General features: G+C 33.6%; 1 protein-coding gene across 1 annotated transcript in view; it reads right to left on the bottom strand.

Moving 5' to 3' along the window:
- Positions 1 to 2,106: 2,106 nt before the first annotated feature.
- The window catches only part of DIPK2A (divergent protein kinase domain 2A), a 38,239-nt gene continuing 21,915 nt past the window's right edge, over positions 2,107 to 18,430 (bottom strand). Inside the window, exons 2-3 of the mRNA XM_031957808.1 lie at positions 9,783 to 10,086; positions 2,107 to 5,133 (exon numbers count right to left, since the gene is read on the bottom strand). Of these exons, the coding sequence (XP_031813668.1) occupies positions 4,802 to 5,133; positions 9,783 to 10,086 (636 nt within the window). The 3' untranslated portion in view covers positions 2,107 to 4,801. The remainder of the gene's footprint in view (positions 5,134 to 9,782; positions 10,087 to 18,430) is intronic.

Below are 18,430 nucleotides of genomic sequence, written 5' to 3' on the forward strand. Positions count from 1 at the left end.
GCAATGCTTTACTAATAAGCTTTATTTTTAGGCTAGGAAAAACCAACCATATCTCCTCTTTTCACATCCCCAATACAAAAATGATTACATTCTAAACTTGCTCTTAATTGGATTCTAAAAATTGGTGTTATTAGACAAAAAATTTAAGTCAATTCCCCAAATCTTAATTTTATTTGTAGTTTATTTGCTCTATAACAAAAACTGTATATTATTTTTTTACCACTTACTGTCCCTCAAGTTATTCATGGTGAGTGATGTAGGTAGTATGGGAGATCACTTAAACTGCACTACTTCTAAAGGAATACTAATGCAAGAGAATTCAGTTACTTCATAAAGTAGTTACCTAAAGAGGTTTTAATGTATAAGGCAAGAGAGGACAAAGCTTTGAATAAAGATTCTATTAAGTAACATTATTTTACATCACTTATTCTTTTGGTAAGGGCTATTTTTTTTTAATCTTATAAATTTGTGTAAGCCAGAGTTATTTCTGAAAGTCTTATCAAAATGTGAGCCCAAATTAAAAACTCAAAAAAAAAATTAGGGAGGGGGAAGGAAGGTGAAAGGGTGCACAGGACAATGTTTAAAAATTCAAAAAGAAAAAAAAAAATTCAAAAAGAAAAATGTTATCCCAAAGAGGCAGGATAGAATAAGAAAATCAAAGAATCACAAATTAGAAGATGATTTAGCAAGAAATAAAGGACTTGAAATGCGAAAAAAAAATCTCAAGAGGCGCAGAATACAAGAGTAGAATACATCTCATTCTTCATTAAATGAATTGCCCAAGATCTGAAGGGAAGGGTCTTGACAATGATCTCCAGATCAGTGCTTCCTACCACTCAATCAACCCTGCCTCACTTTATTCTGAGACTTTAAGGAGACAAAATAGCCTAGAAAATAGAGAAGAGGTTTTACTGAGCTAGGATGCTACATTTGACACGGACCAACCATGTGACCCTTAGTAAGCCAGTGCCTCAGCAACTAAAACTACAGTTGCTCACTGGTAAATGAATTTTCCTTCACTTAATTTCCATGTCTATCACAACTAGATGTGCCCATCTTACCTACACCTTCTTTGCCCATCCCCAAACCACATGGCAGGGTAGATCTACGAAATTGCTTTTGTTTCAGCTGGACTTCACATGACAAAAAATATTTCATTATAAATTTGTATAATCTATTTCAGATGGAAATTATTAGTAAAATTCAGGTAGAAGGGAATTGTAGCTCTCTGTTAAAATGTATTCATGGGTATCACAATTTCCTAATGGCACCCTTTGTCTCCTAGGAGTTACTCTTACCATCTCACCTTCAACCTTCCAGCCTGGATTCATTCTCAGTATTTCCAACAGTGCTATTATTTATTCTGCCTCTTGTCTTCTTTCCTCTCTAAACTGGCCACATTATGAAATGTGTCTTCATTCAGTTACATTTACTTTAAAAACTTTATGCTCCTTGCTTTTAAAGATGGTTATGATAAAATAACAAGAGTTCTAGAAATGAAATTCAAGTCTGGTTTTCAGGTTTGCCATGAACTAGCTACTAGCTGTCTAATAGCAGGCAATTAATTTAATCTCTATAGGTGGTAGATTGCTTATTAGATAAATGAGGAGTTAGACTAGATTACATTTTATGTTCCTTACTTAAATATATATATATATATATGTGTGTATGTGTATATATATATATATATATATATATATATATATATAAAAAAGACTAAAATTAAGTTTTCCATTATCCCTCCAAACTTTGGGAGATACCTCAAGCTTCCTTGGGAAAAGGCACCCCCTTCCATTATAAAGCTGTGTAATTATCTCTAACACACAGTTGTGAAGTTCTAAATGCATTAGCATTAAAGTCCCTGAATTCTTCCTCATCATAACATTTATAGCATATAGTTTTGATGACTAGCAAGACACAATTAAAATTTTCAAGGCACAGAATCAAATGACAAATAAAATGGTAATTTTTTAAGTTCATAAATTTCTTGCTTGCATAACAGATATAATCTTGACCTCTACTTACTGTATAGTTCGATAAAAAAGTTTATTTTTACTCAAACTAAGTTTAGATCTTTAATACAGACAATAACGAGCTTGAAAAAGATGAGAGTCATAAAGTATTCTTTATTAAGATCATTAAAAGTTGTAGAAACAACTTTGTAATATAAAGGCACAGGGAGACAGTTCTGGTAAAATATTGAAATTAAACAGCAACTTACAGTACAAAAGACAATTTTAATGCACATACAAATCCCAAATGTCTCATTCAAAAATATTTTACCGAGTTTGTCTATTAATGGGCAATGGTTAAAAATATAAACTGCTGTTGTATAATAAATATCTGATAGGTGCAAGTTGAACAAAATATTTATTGCTTTTCACATACAAGTTGTTCTCGATAGTTTTAAAATTCCAATTTCTTTCCATAATCTGCTTTATCAGCCTATTTCTAAAGGAACTAAGTCCCACAACAAATTTAAAAGGGAAAAATGCCAGTTATGAAAAACTACCTTTACTATCAATCTTTGCTGGCAGTGTACTCATATACCATTCAGTAATCACACATTCAAATCAGACTTGAGGGGAAAAGTAAAATGAACAGCAATTTCAATGTTAAGTCATGGTGTTTGTTTTTGATTTTCACTGGTATTCTAAGGTTTGTGATATAGATTCTTCAAATAAAAAGGTGCTTTGCTTCAAGAATGTAGTTGTTATTTGAAGGCTTTTGAAAGTATGGAGTGAATGTCTGCCATAAAGTAAACTTATTTATGACAAAACCTTTCAGAATTTACAAAGCAGCTTTTAAATTATTTTCTTCAATTAAGAAATATTTTATAGAGAGCTAGATTATGACCACATTTAAAAAAAAAAACTTAAAAGTCTAAATGATCTGCATAATCTGTACTCATTTTATTTTTGGCAAATATAATCTAATTTTTCATATTTAAATAAAATTTCAGAACTATCGACTTTATTTCACCCTGCTCTTTAAAAAAGAAAATAACCAAAAAAAAAAAAAAAAAAAACACCTTAATTTGGTTTGAAAGAAATTTCCAATACAGTATTCAAAATAATCCATCATGAAGCCATAATTTTGGTTTAATTCCATGCTTTTGCTACTGTAAAAAACACAGTGGCTACTGTTTTCATTATTAATATTACAGCTCTATTGAGAATTGTCTAAAAATGCAAAAACCAAGCTCTTGTAATTTTCAAGAAAGTTATTTTGGTTGTGCATATTTCAATTACTTTCTTATTTAGAATAAGGTCAATCTTATGTCAGATACTGTACCAAATTGTACTGTAAACAGAAATGAGCTAAAATTACCTACATCGACAGTAGGCAATTTACAGCATGATTATCAGTCTTAAATGGCCCACATAGCATTATCATCTGTGATATATGGAGCTATCGTCCTTGTATATAAGCAATGAATACCATAATTAAGAGAGTAAGCAGACTGGCTGAATAGCCTAAACCATACACTCATGTTCAGCCTTCCTTGGAGTAAAAATTTACATTAGTCCCTCCATGACTAAGATAGTTGCCTACTCCTGAAATAGATAAAACATTAAACACTGATAAACTTAAATGATTTTTGTTGACTCAGGGAAAGCACATCCACACATACATCCACACACCCACACAGCCACACACATGACCAAAATTACCCTAAAATGTACAGCCCTAGAAGAACTTTGAAATCAGCTATCAAATGTTAAAAAGGAATGGAAAAAAATTTACATCTTAAAAATAAAACAGCTAGAAGACTAATGAACCTAAGGTTAGTCAGGCTAAAGAATTTGAAAATGCTTTTTTTTTTTTAATCTAGCCTAGGGACTGACTAATGTTTCTTTGGCATATGCTTTATTTACTCCACTGGACTAATTTTCCTTTAAAAACAAAATTTTGGGGATTTTCCCCTCCCCTGCCAAAAGCAGATGTAACTTCCTCCTAAGCTCTTCTTAAAGCCTCTAGTCAATCTAACTTAGACATTTTGAAACATATGCCAAGAACTCCCTGCTCAATTTTACTTATTGGCATAGTGGGTAGAAATTTGTATAATTACTAATTGACCTGAAGCACTCATATGAGAGCTGTAATGACAGAACCACAAGAAAGGAAAATAAAGTTCACAATGTACCCAGAATGTTAAAAGAAAAAAAAAAAAAAACTGGCATATACATAATATCCAGTTGAAAGACAGTAAACATGGGAATCCTGCCCTTGTAGTAAATATGAACCACACAACAATGAATGAAAACCAGTTAAGTTTTTTAAAAAATGCAATACCTACATTTAGCTGCATGTATATAAATTTAATAAGATGAACATAAAATAGAAAGAAAAAAAAAAAAAACTCCCACATATCAGGAGGAAAAGAGGCCTATAAAACAGGCCATTCTAACTTGACTTTCCAAGTAAATGCAAGAGCCTCACAGAATTGTGATACTAATGCAGGCTATGTCAAGTACCCTTTGATACACAAGCCAATTAAGCTATCAGAAATTTCTAATAGCTTTACAATAATTGCTGATCTACCCCTCAGATATTCAGGGGAGAAGAAAGTCAATGGTAGCTCCAATCTTCATAAGATGGATACACATTTGTTTGCAGAGAAGCATCATATCTTTGATATGCCACATTTGATGAATGTTAACGTATTAGATTTACTAGATTAAATTTATCTTTTGAAGGTAACTCTTGCAAATTTCATTTCTCCTCATAGAGTAATATCTTTAGTTTTAGCCAGTGCTAGTCAAAGGGAAAAAGAAGGAAAAAAAAAAATCAGCATGGACTACCTCCCATTGTTACTTAATTGTGCTAAATATTCCCGCAGTTCTTTTGCAGCTTGGAATCGGCCAAACCGCTTCTTTGGGCGGGCACACTCATCGAGCAAGGCCTCCAGCCGGCCATCTTTGGCGATTTCGCCCGGTGGGTCATGAAGCAGTCCTCCGGAAGTGCCCCGCCAGGTGGCGTGTCTGGACAAGAGGTTCTGACAAACAGCATAGTAATTGTGATCCACAGTGGCACGAGAACAAAGAATTTCTTTTGAAAATGATAAGCAAGCTTCTTTATCACAGTCATCAAACTTGCTTTCGTACCATACATCCCAGTTCTCAGGTTTATCTGTGAAAGAAGGAAAATATACTATTAAATGTTATCAAAAGCTTAATTCCATATCCAAGGAATTTCAACAATTTCACATAATATTATAGATTAAGTTTAATTAACATCTATTTTCCAAAATAAAAGAATGTGATTTCTACTTTAAAACTTGCAACAAAAAAAGTGTACATTTAAATGCAGCCAGATGCACACACACCTAATTAAAGTTTTATAAGAAACTAAGTTTACAATTCTATTAGTAAGGGAAAGAAAAAATGAGTGGGGAAAAATATATATGAAACTCCTTTGTTGTCATTTCCCCCCATTGATATTATCTTCATCAACAAAAGAAAAAGGAAATCCAAATGGTTAGTTACACATTTTAGAATTTACTGATCCTGACATGATTCTTAAGGTATTGTACCACATTTCTGTCATAACCGTATTATTTTTTTTTTTTTTGGATAATTCCCACCTGCCCCCCTAACCTTTCTTCTTTGTAATTCTCTGTGTTGTCAAAATTCTATTCCTAAATATGACATACTTGGAATTTTCAAATGCAGAATTTTAAGCTAGAGGACCTTAGATATTTGGTCAGTGAGCATTTGCTTCTTGTGAATTTCTAGTAACTCTAAACTGGAACTATTCTCAATACTGGCAACTTTCTTATTTTCTCTTGCTTTTCAATTGCAATCTGAATAAATTTGTAAATCTCCAGGCAAATACATTTTTAAAAAAACTAAATTTCTAGTATCATTACATCACTTCCATTTCCCAATATATGCTTCCTCTTTTTTTTCCTCAAAAGGCCATCTTATTTTTTTATAATATTTTTTAATTTCAAAATATATGCAAAGATAGTTTTCAACATTCACTCCTGCAAAACCTTGTGTTCCAAATTTCTCCCTCATTTTCCTTTCCCTAGATAGAAAGTGATCCAATATATGTAAAACATGTGCAAGAATTCTTCTATACATATTTCTACACAAGAAAAATCAGATCAAAAAGGAAAAAAAAAAAAAGAAAAAAGGAAACAAAAAGGAAGCAATAAAAAAGGTGATATGTTGTGATTCACATTCAGTCCCAACAGTCCTCTTTCTGGACATAGATGGCTCTCTCCTTCACGTCTATTGATATTGAAGGCCATATCTTATAAGAAAGGATTTGAAAAGCAAAAGAAATTCTAGCAAACCTAGCCTGTAATACATCGATGTCATGTAGTGTTTTACATTCATAATCTCTCACTTCAGCAAAGAAGATATCTTATCTCTTCTGATTTCATGGTATTGTTTCTATTATTTTATTATTTTTCTATTTATGGTTTTATAGTCTTCTTATATATTATAGTTACTGTATGTATATATATATATATGTAATATATATTTTACTGATTCTCATGATTTCATTTTGTATCATTTTATGTTCTCCCATGTTTTCTAATTTTTTTATATTTACTTCTTATAGTGAATTTATCACATTGCATTCATATACCAAAATCTGTTTAGCCATTGCTCCATCTGTAGAATTATTTTTGTTTCTAGTTCTTTGCTACTAGGGAAAAAAATGCTACTATAAACATTTGTGCATGTTACCTTTCTATCTCAGATATCCAATGCCTATCAGTGGCATATCTTAAAGTCAGATATGTTGGTGAATTTATCATAATTCAAAACTGCTTTCCAAAATGGTTAAGACATGAACAAGCTGCACTGAACACAGTCGCATCCATACCAAATGAGTGCAAAATTCTCTAACAATAGTATATTAATCTCCTTTCCTTCCCCCAACATTGGCCATTTCTATCTCTGGACATCTGTTAAACAAATATATCCTTATTAACCTTTGGTAGTTATGCTCCATCCTTGGCAAGGAGCCAATTATTGCAAGAGTGCACCAAATCAATGACAATTTCTAAACTCTTCAGCTACAGTTGTTATTTGCAGGAATACACCACTTTTGACACTTTCAAAGTTTCATTTATATACAAATTATTGAAATACTAATTACAATTTATCTACATCCTTTCTAAAAGACACATAAAATACTGAAGGCATTATGGAAAAAGTATAATCACATTACTTGGATTTGAACCCCTAGTTAGCCCATTTAATAGCAATATGCTATAGATAAATCCTTTTCTATATATGGATCTCCATTTCCTCACTTGTAAAATGAGGGATCAGATGAGATAATTTTAAATGACCCTACCCAGAACCCAATCCTAAGTTACTTTTACCCCATAAGACATTGTTCATTGTCTCAGAAATTTAAACAGAAATGTTATTTATAATAGCTATAGTATAGGCATTTCAAGAGTTGTTTGGAACTTAAAATGTATTTTTTCATAGAAAAAACCCTTTTATGTACAAGTAAGAGATATTTATATCCATCTATAGATCCATCCATCTATGGATATTAGGTATCCATCTACATACCTAAATACACATACATATTCAAACAGATCTATATTACATATAATACACATATATACACACGTGCACTCCATGAATGTGTATACCTACACATGTACATATAGGGACACATATGCATTGTATTATAGACACACATGCATAAAATACACATACATATGCACACACATTCTGCCTATATTAATCCTCATTGAAGCTATATTCTACTAATAGTAACAGAATCTGACTACGTTTTTAAAAAACATTTCTATGAAGAGTTGAGTCCACTTCAGGACTCCAAGAATATATTTTCTTCTACAGCAGCAGGACAGAAACCCCTGATTAAACTATCATGGAAGCTGTAGTATGAACAGTGAATTTCAATGCTGGGTCTAGAGTCACTGCCATCAGATTGTCATACACGATTCTAGATTTGTTCATAAATAGCATTAAATCTCAACTAGGGAGGGAATTTCTCGGAAGATCTATAAGAGGATTGGAAGAAGGTCAAAAACAGGTTACTCTAAGATCACAAGTAGCTGCTATAATTATCAAGTTCATTGTTTTTTAACATTTACTTTTTAAAAACAAAGACATATATCTCTCAAATGAGAACTTGATCTTAATGTTACTGAATGTAGATGGTCTAGCCTTGGATGTGTTTCATGGGTTACACAGAAGTACTGACAGGCTAGATTTAATTCAAAGAATTAGGTACTTTATAAGACTTTCTAAAATTCATCATGAGACAGTCTAATTATGAGCAAGAACTCCTTGAAAAATAAAAATGGATTACAGGAATGTGTCTGTGTGCGTATATGTATATACACACACAAATGCACACATGGTCATGTCTTGTCAAAGAATGAAAATTTACTCAGTACTTGAGAAAGCAACATGAAATTTTAAATGTGAAATTTAAAATTAAATGGAAAAGTTCTAGAAAAGTTTTAAAACAGTTTCAATGATTGTATTAATTTTATGTCAAAAGTTTCTATTTATATAAATAGCAACTGATACAGGAAATTTAAGTAAAGGACTCAATAGATTATGATATGGGCATTATAATAAATACTACTCAGGAAAAGTTAAGATTAATTAAAAGACAAGAAAAATTAAAATTGAGATAGTGGTAGCAAAGTTTCATGGGGTACTGCATGAAAGAGGTTCAGTTAAACAGGTCTGGATGTGGTGAATACCAGGACATAATAGAAAGGTCAATGAATCTGCACTCAGAGGAGCAGGATCTGAATTCTGGATCTGCCACCCATGGAGTTTTTGTGCAAAACACTTCACTCCTCTAAGTGTCTGCTAAGGTCTTCTCCCTTGACAAATCGATATTTAGGAAATCAGATCTGTGACAATACGGATGGGAATAGTATGTTCCTGAACTTTACCATGCAGTTCATTTCTTAAGGCACTACACATTAAGCATCCCTTCAATTTTCTTTCTTGAACAATTCTAGAAACAACTTATCTCCTACAGTCTGTTTTCATTTGTTCTACTTGGGGATTGGACCACTATGTCACAAGATACAAGGATGGAAAATACGGAGTTTCCAGAATGAGGACTAAAGCTCCTGGAATGACCCACAGGGACACTGGGAAATGTCAGGAATAGAAGAGGGTATACATATCAACAAACAGCAGCATCTATGAAAGGAGGTTCTGGCACCTGCACGTCACAGTAATATTGAATAACATGAATTCAAATGAATCTTGGAGATGTTTAGGATACAGATTCAGTGAATTTCTTTGTAAAATTTAATTCTGCATTCCTATAGAAGAGAGATATATTTATATTCTTTAAAAAAAAAAAAAAAAGGTTTGTCCAATGATGAATACATTAATCCGTAAGAATTAAACACAGCTTTATACTGGAGAGCAGCAGCATTGCTTGGTAATGCAAACCAAACATACAATAGGTCAACCATATATAGGTACCCATTTTAGTCATCTTAGAGCAGTAATGTTCAACTAAAGGAAGGCCACTTAATGACTTAGAAAACCATATAGTAATATCTATATTTTACTTTTATTCTCCCTGTTAAATATTTCCCAATTACATTTTAATCTGGTTCTAGCAGCTCAAAGTACACCCATGAATGCTCAACACCTCTGATCTTAGACAAATGAAAACAAAGTAGGTAAGAGGAAGAATGGCTTTTAAGGAGTCCTAACCATATGTAAAATAGGAAAATTGTTTTAGGAATATCAAGCTGAATTCATAAGGAATGGGAAAAGAAAATTAAAAGTACTTACTTTGTCTAATTAATCTTTTGTCTGCAACCAAAACATTTTCAGCATCTACAATGATCACCTTCCCATCTCTAGGACCAACTGCAAAGTTGTCAAAACTGACGTCTAGGAGGTAGAGTGCAAATTCAAAGTCATTGTTAGTAAGCTGTTCCGCTATTTCCATCAACTGCCAAGCCAGATCGACACGTTTTTCCCAGGGTGCGTTGAAGTAGCTCCATAATTCTTCTCCAACATAATTTACAGCCACCATTCTTCCACATGCTCCAAGGTATTTTGCAAATGGCCAGCCTTCGTCAGATGGAAAACTCTATAAAAGTGGGTTGCAAAATATTTTAATTCCAACATATAAAGGCATCAAAAATATTTACTTAGCTATGGAATAGTTTTCTGATGGCTGCAGAAGATATTCAAGGGCAATTATTTTAATACTCAGAACTAAGAACCAAAGAACTGCTGAGTTTTCCCTTTCTTCGTTCAGAAGTACATTAAAAAAAACATTTAGGTATTATCACAGAGTGCTTACCACCTAGTTAGGGCCTGGAAACACATTTGTTTCACTTGTTCAAATATTTACTCAGGATAAATAGTAATTTTTAACTAAATAAAAGCATTGTTATGGTGAACTAAAGAAATAATGTTGTTTGTGACAGCATTAGCTCTATGAATTTTATTTCTAACACAAATCATCGTCATTTAAAGATAGAGAATATCTCTACCAAATCTTTTCCTGATAATAGGCATATATATTTTTTTCTTCTGGATTGATGTAAAATAAAAATTTGCTTCCCTCCCTGCCCATTGAAATTGCTCTAACATTTGTATTTCTGAACAGGGGAGAAAGACATCTTAGAAAAGTGTTAATAGGAAGAACTGATTTGGGAGTTAGAAATTAGATCCAAGTCTCAGAGTAAATTAATATTTGTGAATTTAAGCAACAGGTCAATTGCTCATTTACCTTTATGCTTTTTTCATTAATAGAGTTCACTCAGTGATCTAAAACATTTCTTCCAACTCCAAATTCTATAGTCCTCTGATACTTTTATTGAAAGGCCTTTACTCCATGCATCAGTTTCCCTGGTTTTTCCTTCAACATTTGATAATGCAGAATACAGTAGTTAACTAAAATTCCACCTTCAACAGGACACCTTTCCCAATCCTCCATAATTCTAGTGCTTTCTCTCTGTTGATTATTTCCAATCTATCTAGTATATTTGTACAGAATTATTTTCATGTTGTCTCTCTCATCAGATTGAAAGCTGCTCGAGTATAGGGACTAATTTTTGCCTTTGTATCTCCAGCACTGAGTATATGAAGCTCAGCACATAGGAGTTTAATAAATATTAACTGATTGATCAAAATGGGTTCTTTTCTACCTACATGCTCATATTTTATCTTAGGAATAATATTAGTTTTCTTCACTAAATCATTCCTTTAGCATCCTTTTACTCCATTCTCTTTTTCTTTCAAAGTAGACATATTCTAAAATTAAAACTTGAACCTTCTAAATTATTGCTCTCTCTCTTTGGCTAGAACAAGATTTCTTAAGTTCTAGCTTTTAGCTCTTTGTTTGGCTGAGCTCTGCTGATTTCACTGGGTCATGAGGAAACACTGAACTAACCCAGAGTAAGAAGATAAAAGTAGTTTTAGTCTGGCTTTGACTTAACAACTATGAAACATTAGCTAAGTTGCAACTTCTCATCTATAAAAGAAGGTGGAACAATGATGGGTTAAGAGTGAATGTATAGTGGATCAAAGAATCATTCAACTCCCTTTTTGCTTTAACATTCTAGGGAATCTATGAGTCACCTGTATTCCAACTTCTTATGATTCTAACCTACTCTTAATACTCTTTTCTAAAACAATGTATTTTCATATAACTACTTGTTAATTATCTCTAATCTTCCAGAATTTTACAGTCCAGGTCATATATGTCTTTTAAAAGATCAAAATCTGTTTGGTTATCATCTCCATTCCAACTTAACTTTCATTCAGAATCTGTTTTGATTAATGGGGTCAGTCATCTTAATGATTAACAAGTCCCAAACACAGAATCTCACAAACCCTTAGTAGTTCCTACCAATTCCCAGGCTATTGAATTTCAAGGGATAGTCACAAATTTGTGCTATTCTCACTTCTTTATAAATCTGTCATTGCTGCTTAAGAAAGATGACTCAGTTTTCACCGATTTCCCCCCCATTCTCCAAAGCAACATTTTTTTTTCCTTTCTCCTCCACAACCTGTCCCAAAATCTACACACTAATAAGCAGCAGCTGTTAACTTAGCCTCTTACTTCACCATTACTGAAAACTGTGAGCTGCCCTCCATTCAAAACTTCTCACGATCTTGATCTGTTCTTTATTCCTTCCTAGCTGTCAGAGTTCTGACTTACCCCTTGCTAAATCCAAAGACTTTTTTCTCAGTCATCTACCTCTGAAGCCTGATTGCGTTCTTTATGGACTGATTCTCTTATATACTTTCCTAGTTCTCTTATTACATTTATGATCACTTTTTCTCCTTTCCTATTTCTTCCTCCTGACTTTTTATTACAAATATTTCCTAAATTTCTGTCCCTGGTCTTTCTTCAATTTTTATTTTTTTCCCCTGACAATCTCATCAATTCTTTTAGCTTCAACTATCATGTGTGCAGATGACCCCCAAATTGTTTATGTTTATTCCTGAACTCTCTCTTCTTTCAGACTACCACAACCACTTGAGTTCTCTCAGGTACCTCAAAAAAACTGTAATTGTCTTTACCCTATATAGCTTAAAATAATCAAACCCCATGTTTTTAACTCTGGAGAAGTATACTTAAAACAAGGTGTTAACTCAGAGGAACTGAACTGATGAGATAACTGTTATCTAGTTTACATGTACTTCGTACTTAGTATAGTTCTACAAAGTGACACTTATTCTACAAGATTGACACCAATGATGATGTACTTATAATAGAGTATATAAGAGCTAAGAGATTTGAGAGGGAGATAGTCTCAAAGATAGACAGAGAAGACAGAGGCCTGGAGGCTGGAGGACAGACTCAAAGATAAAGACCCTAATGATGGCTGTTATGTTTCCTTCACTTTTCCACTGAGACCAAGGCCCATCTGAAGGTCCTGCAGAAAGCTAGCCTAGCCCCAGCAAAGGAGACAGACTGTGAAGGAGACAATAAAGACTTTGGACTTTATTCCTGATTATTCTTGTGGTGATTATTCTGCTGAAACCAAGGCCCATTAGAAGGACCTCCAGAGAGCTAGCCAGAATATTACAAGTTTTCTTTACTAGCCTCCTAAATTTTGGCAGTGAGATGACTCCATGATGTACGATGTCTGAAGGCAAGATGGCCTGAGTCCATATCCAGCCTCAGACACTTCAGATTATGATCCTAAGCACGTCACTTTTATTCTGTCTGTATCAGTTTCCTCAACTGTAAAATGGCAATAACAGTATCTATCTTCCAGGGGTTATTGTGAGATCAAATGAGGTAATTTCATTTCACAAAGTGTATAGCATATTTTTAAGTACTACATAAATATTAATTATTTTCACTGTTATTGTTATTCGCATCATGTGTGTCTTGGCTCCTTATCTATTATTAACTTCATGAAAAGACTACATTTTCTTAATCTCTATTTACCAAACATGGTCCCATGCATATAATAGAGATATATCTAAAGTTGAATCAAATGACTAAAAAGAGCTTTGTCAAGTGTAAAGTAATATGTAAATGTGAACTATAATCTTATTTTAATACTGAACATAATCCAAAAACTTACCCTGTTATAATGCCAGGAAACTACATTCATCTGAAAATTTTAAAACTGCAGCAGTAAACTACTCAGTGGCATGTACACTGCTACTAAATTTATATTATTCAATTGAGAATTAGTATAGGATTTAAAACTAGCTAGGTAGTAATGTGCTCTAGTACATTTTGTGTATACAGAAAAATATTATCAAATTTAATTAGTAATACATCAGGGTAGTATTTCAATGTAGCAAGCAATAAATAAAATGCTGAATTAAAGCATGAAGGTATACTATATTTTTGAAAGGAACAAATATGTTACCAAGAGATTAACCAAAAACATTTACAAAACTATACCTTCACAGTTTAATTTGAGGGCAATAATGTTTGCAGAATTGAAAAATCTCCAAACATAATTCAAGAACATTGAAAAATACAATGGCTCGATGCCACTTTAGAATGATATTTAATGGATATTTTAGAAATGGATAGTGTATATATATATGCCTAAGAATTGGCTTATATTTTTATGGACTCAGATTTGTTTTCTAGGAGCACCTGGAGAACATATTCACTAAAAACTAGAAAATATTTTATTTTTAAACCAAAGGCTATTTCTGATCAATGAAGAATGTAAATGGCAACCCAGAATTTCAAATATGCCTCACAGACAGCAGTAGGTGAATGGGCTTTCAAAAGAGCAAAGCAAATACTGACACCTAATTAAACTGTAGCTAAGTATTCTGAGAATTCATTTTCCTATCATTTTCTTTTAAGTATTGATAGTCTCAGATGTTTCTGTCTTACTCTTTTCCAGTCAGTCATAGTCATTTTTCCAGAAACATTTGTAAAACAGTATTTTAAGTATATACAAAAATAAATGTAACTGTGTCATTCTTGTAAATATCAATCATAATTGCCCACAATATATTTTCATGAAATAACCTAACAAACTTCACACAGGAGGGACCTAGGGACCTTCTAAGTCCAATTCTCTCATTATATAAATAAGGCATGTAATTAATAAAATGATTCATCTAATGTTAAGTGACAGACTTGTGATTAGACCTCAGCCCAGGTCTTCTAACTCTCACAAAAAGATCTTAAAAACTTAAAAATGTACAGCAATAGACAGACAAATAGATGTACATGTATAGCCTGCTAAATTGGGAAATTATACAATCAATGCCTTTAAGAAATTGATCTTTTCAACACCAAATTCTCCTGGTAATATTGCCAGTTCATGTCTTGGAATATCACAAAGGTAACAAAGTTTAAAGTAATCTGAAGAGCAATGGGATACAAATATTGAATGCTAGGGCTAAAGTACATTTGCAATGATGCTTGGTGGTCAAGAAGTAGTTTGAGGGATATTACTGAAGATTAATATAATTAGGAAGGTGGGCTGGTAGTGTTAAGACCGGTTTGTTCTGGTACCCATAAAACTTGTAGCTACAAGAAAGCCAACATGGCTAAGAAGTGTGTCAGTTGAGACGCATGGATGGTTTCCAGTTTGATAAGATTCTAGTTACTAAGGAGGGTATATACTGGTGCTTCTGAGTGTAAAGAGCCTTAGATTGGGAAGGCAGAAAACCTGGCCTCCCAACCAGCATCACAATCCAACTATATAGCCTTGGGTAATTAATTCAGACTCAAGAAGCCCCAGCCTTTCCCAGCTGCAAAAAAGGGAACACTATTTTAGTCATCTGCATCAAATCATACTCTCTAAGTGAAACCAGGCTGAAAAGTAAAGCTATATTCAAATACAGATATATATTCAAATGAAATTCCTTCATTTGTGGTTAAAATGACAGTTACTGGAGAGAGGTCTTTAAATTCTCACACCAATCAATCAATCAATAAGCATTTATTAGCTTACTATGTGGCCAGGTACCATATTAATATTCAACAGTGGGATTTGGGCAAAATTAAGTGTTTGCTCATAAGGAGAACATAATCTAATGGAGTATTAATTAAATAATTATTGGAATATAAGATTTAAAGCTAAAAGGGCCCTTAAAATCATCTAGCCCACAGTTTAAATCTTAAACTGTGGGGTTTGACTCCATGTAATTGAATGTGAGAGTCAAGAAATTATGATTATAAATAATTGTTTGGTTTGTATATCTATTTTATATACATACCTGGGCAAAAAAGAGTCATGAGTGGTAAAACTTTTAAGAAGCCATGATCCAGTCCAACACTTATTTTACACATGAGAAAAAAATAAATTGTGGTTTAGAAGGGGGAGGGGGGTGATTTGTCAATGGTCACAAAGTATTTGGTACAATTACCACTGAATTCTTAAGATAATAGCACCTGGGATGAGTATCAGGATAGGGTTCTTGAGCTGAATTCTGAGAGAAACCAGAAATTTTAAGAGGCAAAAATGAGATACTAAATTCATTCCATACAGTGGAGACATCCTTTGCAAAGGTTCAAAGACAGAGAAGAAGAGCAGAATCTAGCTGGATTGGAGAATATACAAAATACTAGAAGTACTAGAAAGGTTAGAGAGCCAGGTTATGAAGAGGTCTAAATGTCAGAGGAATTTGCTTGGTTTATTGAGGTAATAGCATGTCACTTGAGTTTCTGAAGTAGAGGTTTTTAACCTGGTCAAAATCATGCTTTAAAATAAAAGTAACTGCAGCAGCTATTTGGAGAATGGATCCAAAAGGGGAGAAGCTACCTGAAGTAGGTGCCCTAAGAGCTAGAAGTGATAGGTTCAAAGACCTGTTGTAGGGGGCAAAATCAAAAGGATTTGGCAAATAATTAAATATGTGAGGTGAGTAAGAAAAAAAGTTAAGGATGACTCTAACTTTGTGAACTAGGGGTATAGGAGTAAGGAGAAAGGAGGAGGGAGTTTTGCTTGGGACAACTGACAATTGAGATTCCTATGAGAACTCCATTGGGAATGTTCCTGGCACTATATCTTGTACATAGGAGATATTTGCCTATAAGGCTCGGCAACACTGACTTTCTACTGGCCAGTATTATATAAGAGAAGAGTAGTGGATGAAAAATCAGATCTGATCTCAAAGCCCAGTGCCACCACACGTATTGGCTCCAGTTTTCTCCCCTACAAAATAAAAGAACTTTCTTTACTAGATCAGAAGCTTTTATGGGAAGGGGTTCCATGAACACCTGTTGTAAACCATCCTAGTAATTTGACATACTTTCTTCAGAACATTCTGCAATTATTGACTGTTTATGGTGCCATTAAAGACTTTTTAGCATGAACTCCTTGGATTAACATTGAGAATTCCAACAGGTATGAGAACCAGTGAATCTCTAAAGTCCATTCTAGCTTTCAACCTTAGATCTTATGCTTCTAAGGACTTCCCTATAAACTTATTAGACCTTATTAAAACTCCAGGGTCACTAAGGGTGTAATCACTAGAATATAACCAAGATTAGTTAGGCTTTTTTAAACAGACATGAGTTGAAAAAGTGCTCGATCTGGCAGAGACCCAGAGTTCAGATGTTGCTTCCGAGATTTATTATTTGTGTGACTCCCCATCCATCCTGCACTGTAAAATAAAAGGACAAAATATCTGCCTGTGTATCCCTGTTTCAATCAAGGGGGAAGGCGGTCATGCTCTAACCAGCAGACTAAGCAAAGAAAAACACTGGGAAGAACAAAATGCATTTAGAAAGGGGAGGTGAACGATGAGAAAGGAAGGTATTAAAGAAAGTTGCACCTGGCTTAACATTTTGAATAAATTTATTTATTTGTAATAAGTACAAGTAAAGATGTCAATTGCAAATATTCTCAAGGATCAAACACTGTTGCTAAGTGCTACAAATGATATGAAGTATTTGCTTGTTTTACACATAGTATACACTCAAATGTTTCTGTTTAAGTTAAATTAATCTCTCTCCGCTTCTTTTACAGCAACTCCTGATCATACAGCAGAACTCTATTTTTTCTAATGACCAATAAGTGAAAATTTTCTGCTGCATAACAAGTAGAAAGTCACAAAACCTTATTCTATTATCAAACTGGACTGAAAACACATACTAATATTTTATAAGTAAACAGGGAATGTCCTAGTGGCCCTTATTAAAAAAAAAAAACTTATTACATCTAATTAAGAAAATATCATAAGGCCCTGACACACTCAATCTATCAAGCATATCAACTTAGTAGTGGTAGAAACTGCACCAGAAGCTGTGGGCCAGATTTCAATGGACATTACCAGTGCCTGACAGACTCAGGTGTGGAGCAAAGACAAAGATGATGCTAACATGGTGATAAAGACAACTTTCATCACTAACTTCTAAGCACCTCCTTCATGGAGTTTGTTAGGTTGAAACCAAGCAAGCAAAAGACAAGTCAACATGAGGGGACTCAACCTGGCTTCAAAAACGTGTTCTTTAGCCCCAATGGGTAGAAAAGTAGGGACAGACAGAACACATGAACAACAATCAGGAACACAGCAAGAGCTGCCTGGGTCTGTGCTCTGAGCCACAACAAGCAAGGCCACAAGCAGGGCTGCCACCAGACTATCTCTCCTACGAACCCCAAGACTTGTAGAATAATTTACATTAGCACATTGTACTTTTACTTCTAAAGAGAATAAGGCACTATATATGTCCTTGGTTTGGGGGGCTTTTTTCCTCTGAGATATTAGAATGAGAAACCGAGAACTGTGGTATACAATCAAGACAATTTTAAGGTGATAGATCTGAAGGAGGGTTTTGAAAAGTCATAAGACAGCATAAGGATGAGACACTCAAAGGTAAATATAAATACAGAGAAGTGTTGCCTAGAGACAGCCATCTTTTCATAATATACAGACTAAAAAATATTGTTGGTCATTCTCTTCCAGTACAGCAACATTAATCTTCAAGAGTAACATCTCTGAAACCAAATTATCACTCTTTGCAGATGATATGATGGTATACT

This window comes from Sarcophilus harrisii, chromosome 3 (genome assembly GCF_902635505.1).
Source record: "Sarcophilus harrisii chromosome 3, mSarHar1.11, whole genome shotgun sequence".
In the NCBI taxonomy this organism is placed as follows: domain Eukaryota; kingdom Metazoa; phylum Chordata; class Mammalia; order Dasyuromorphia; family Dasyuridae; genus Sarcophilus; species Sarcophilus harrisii.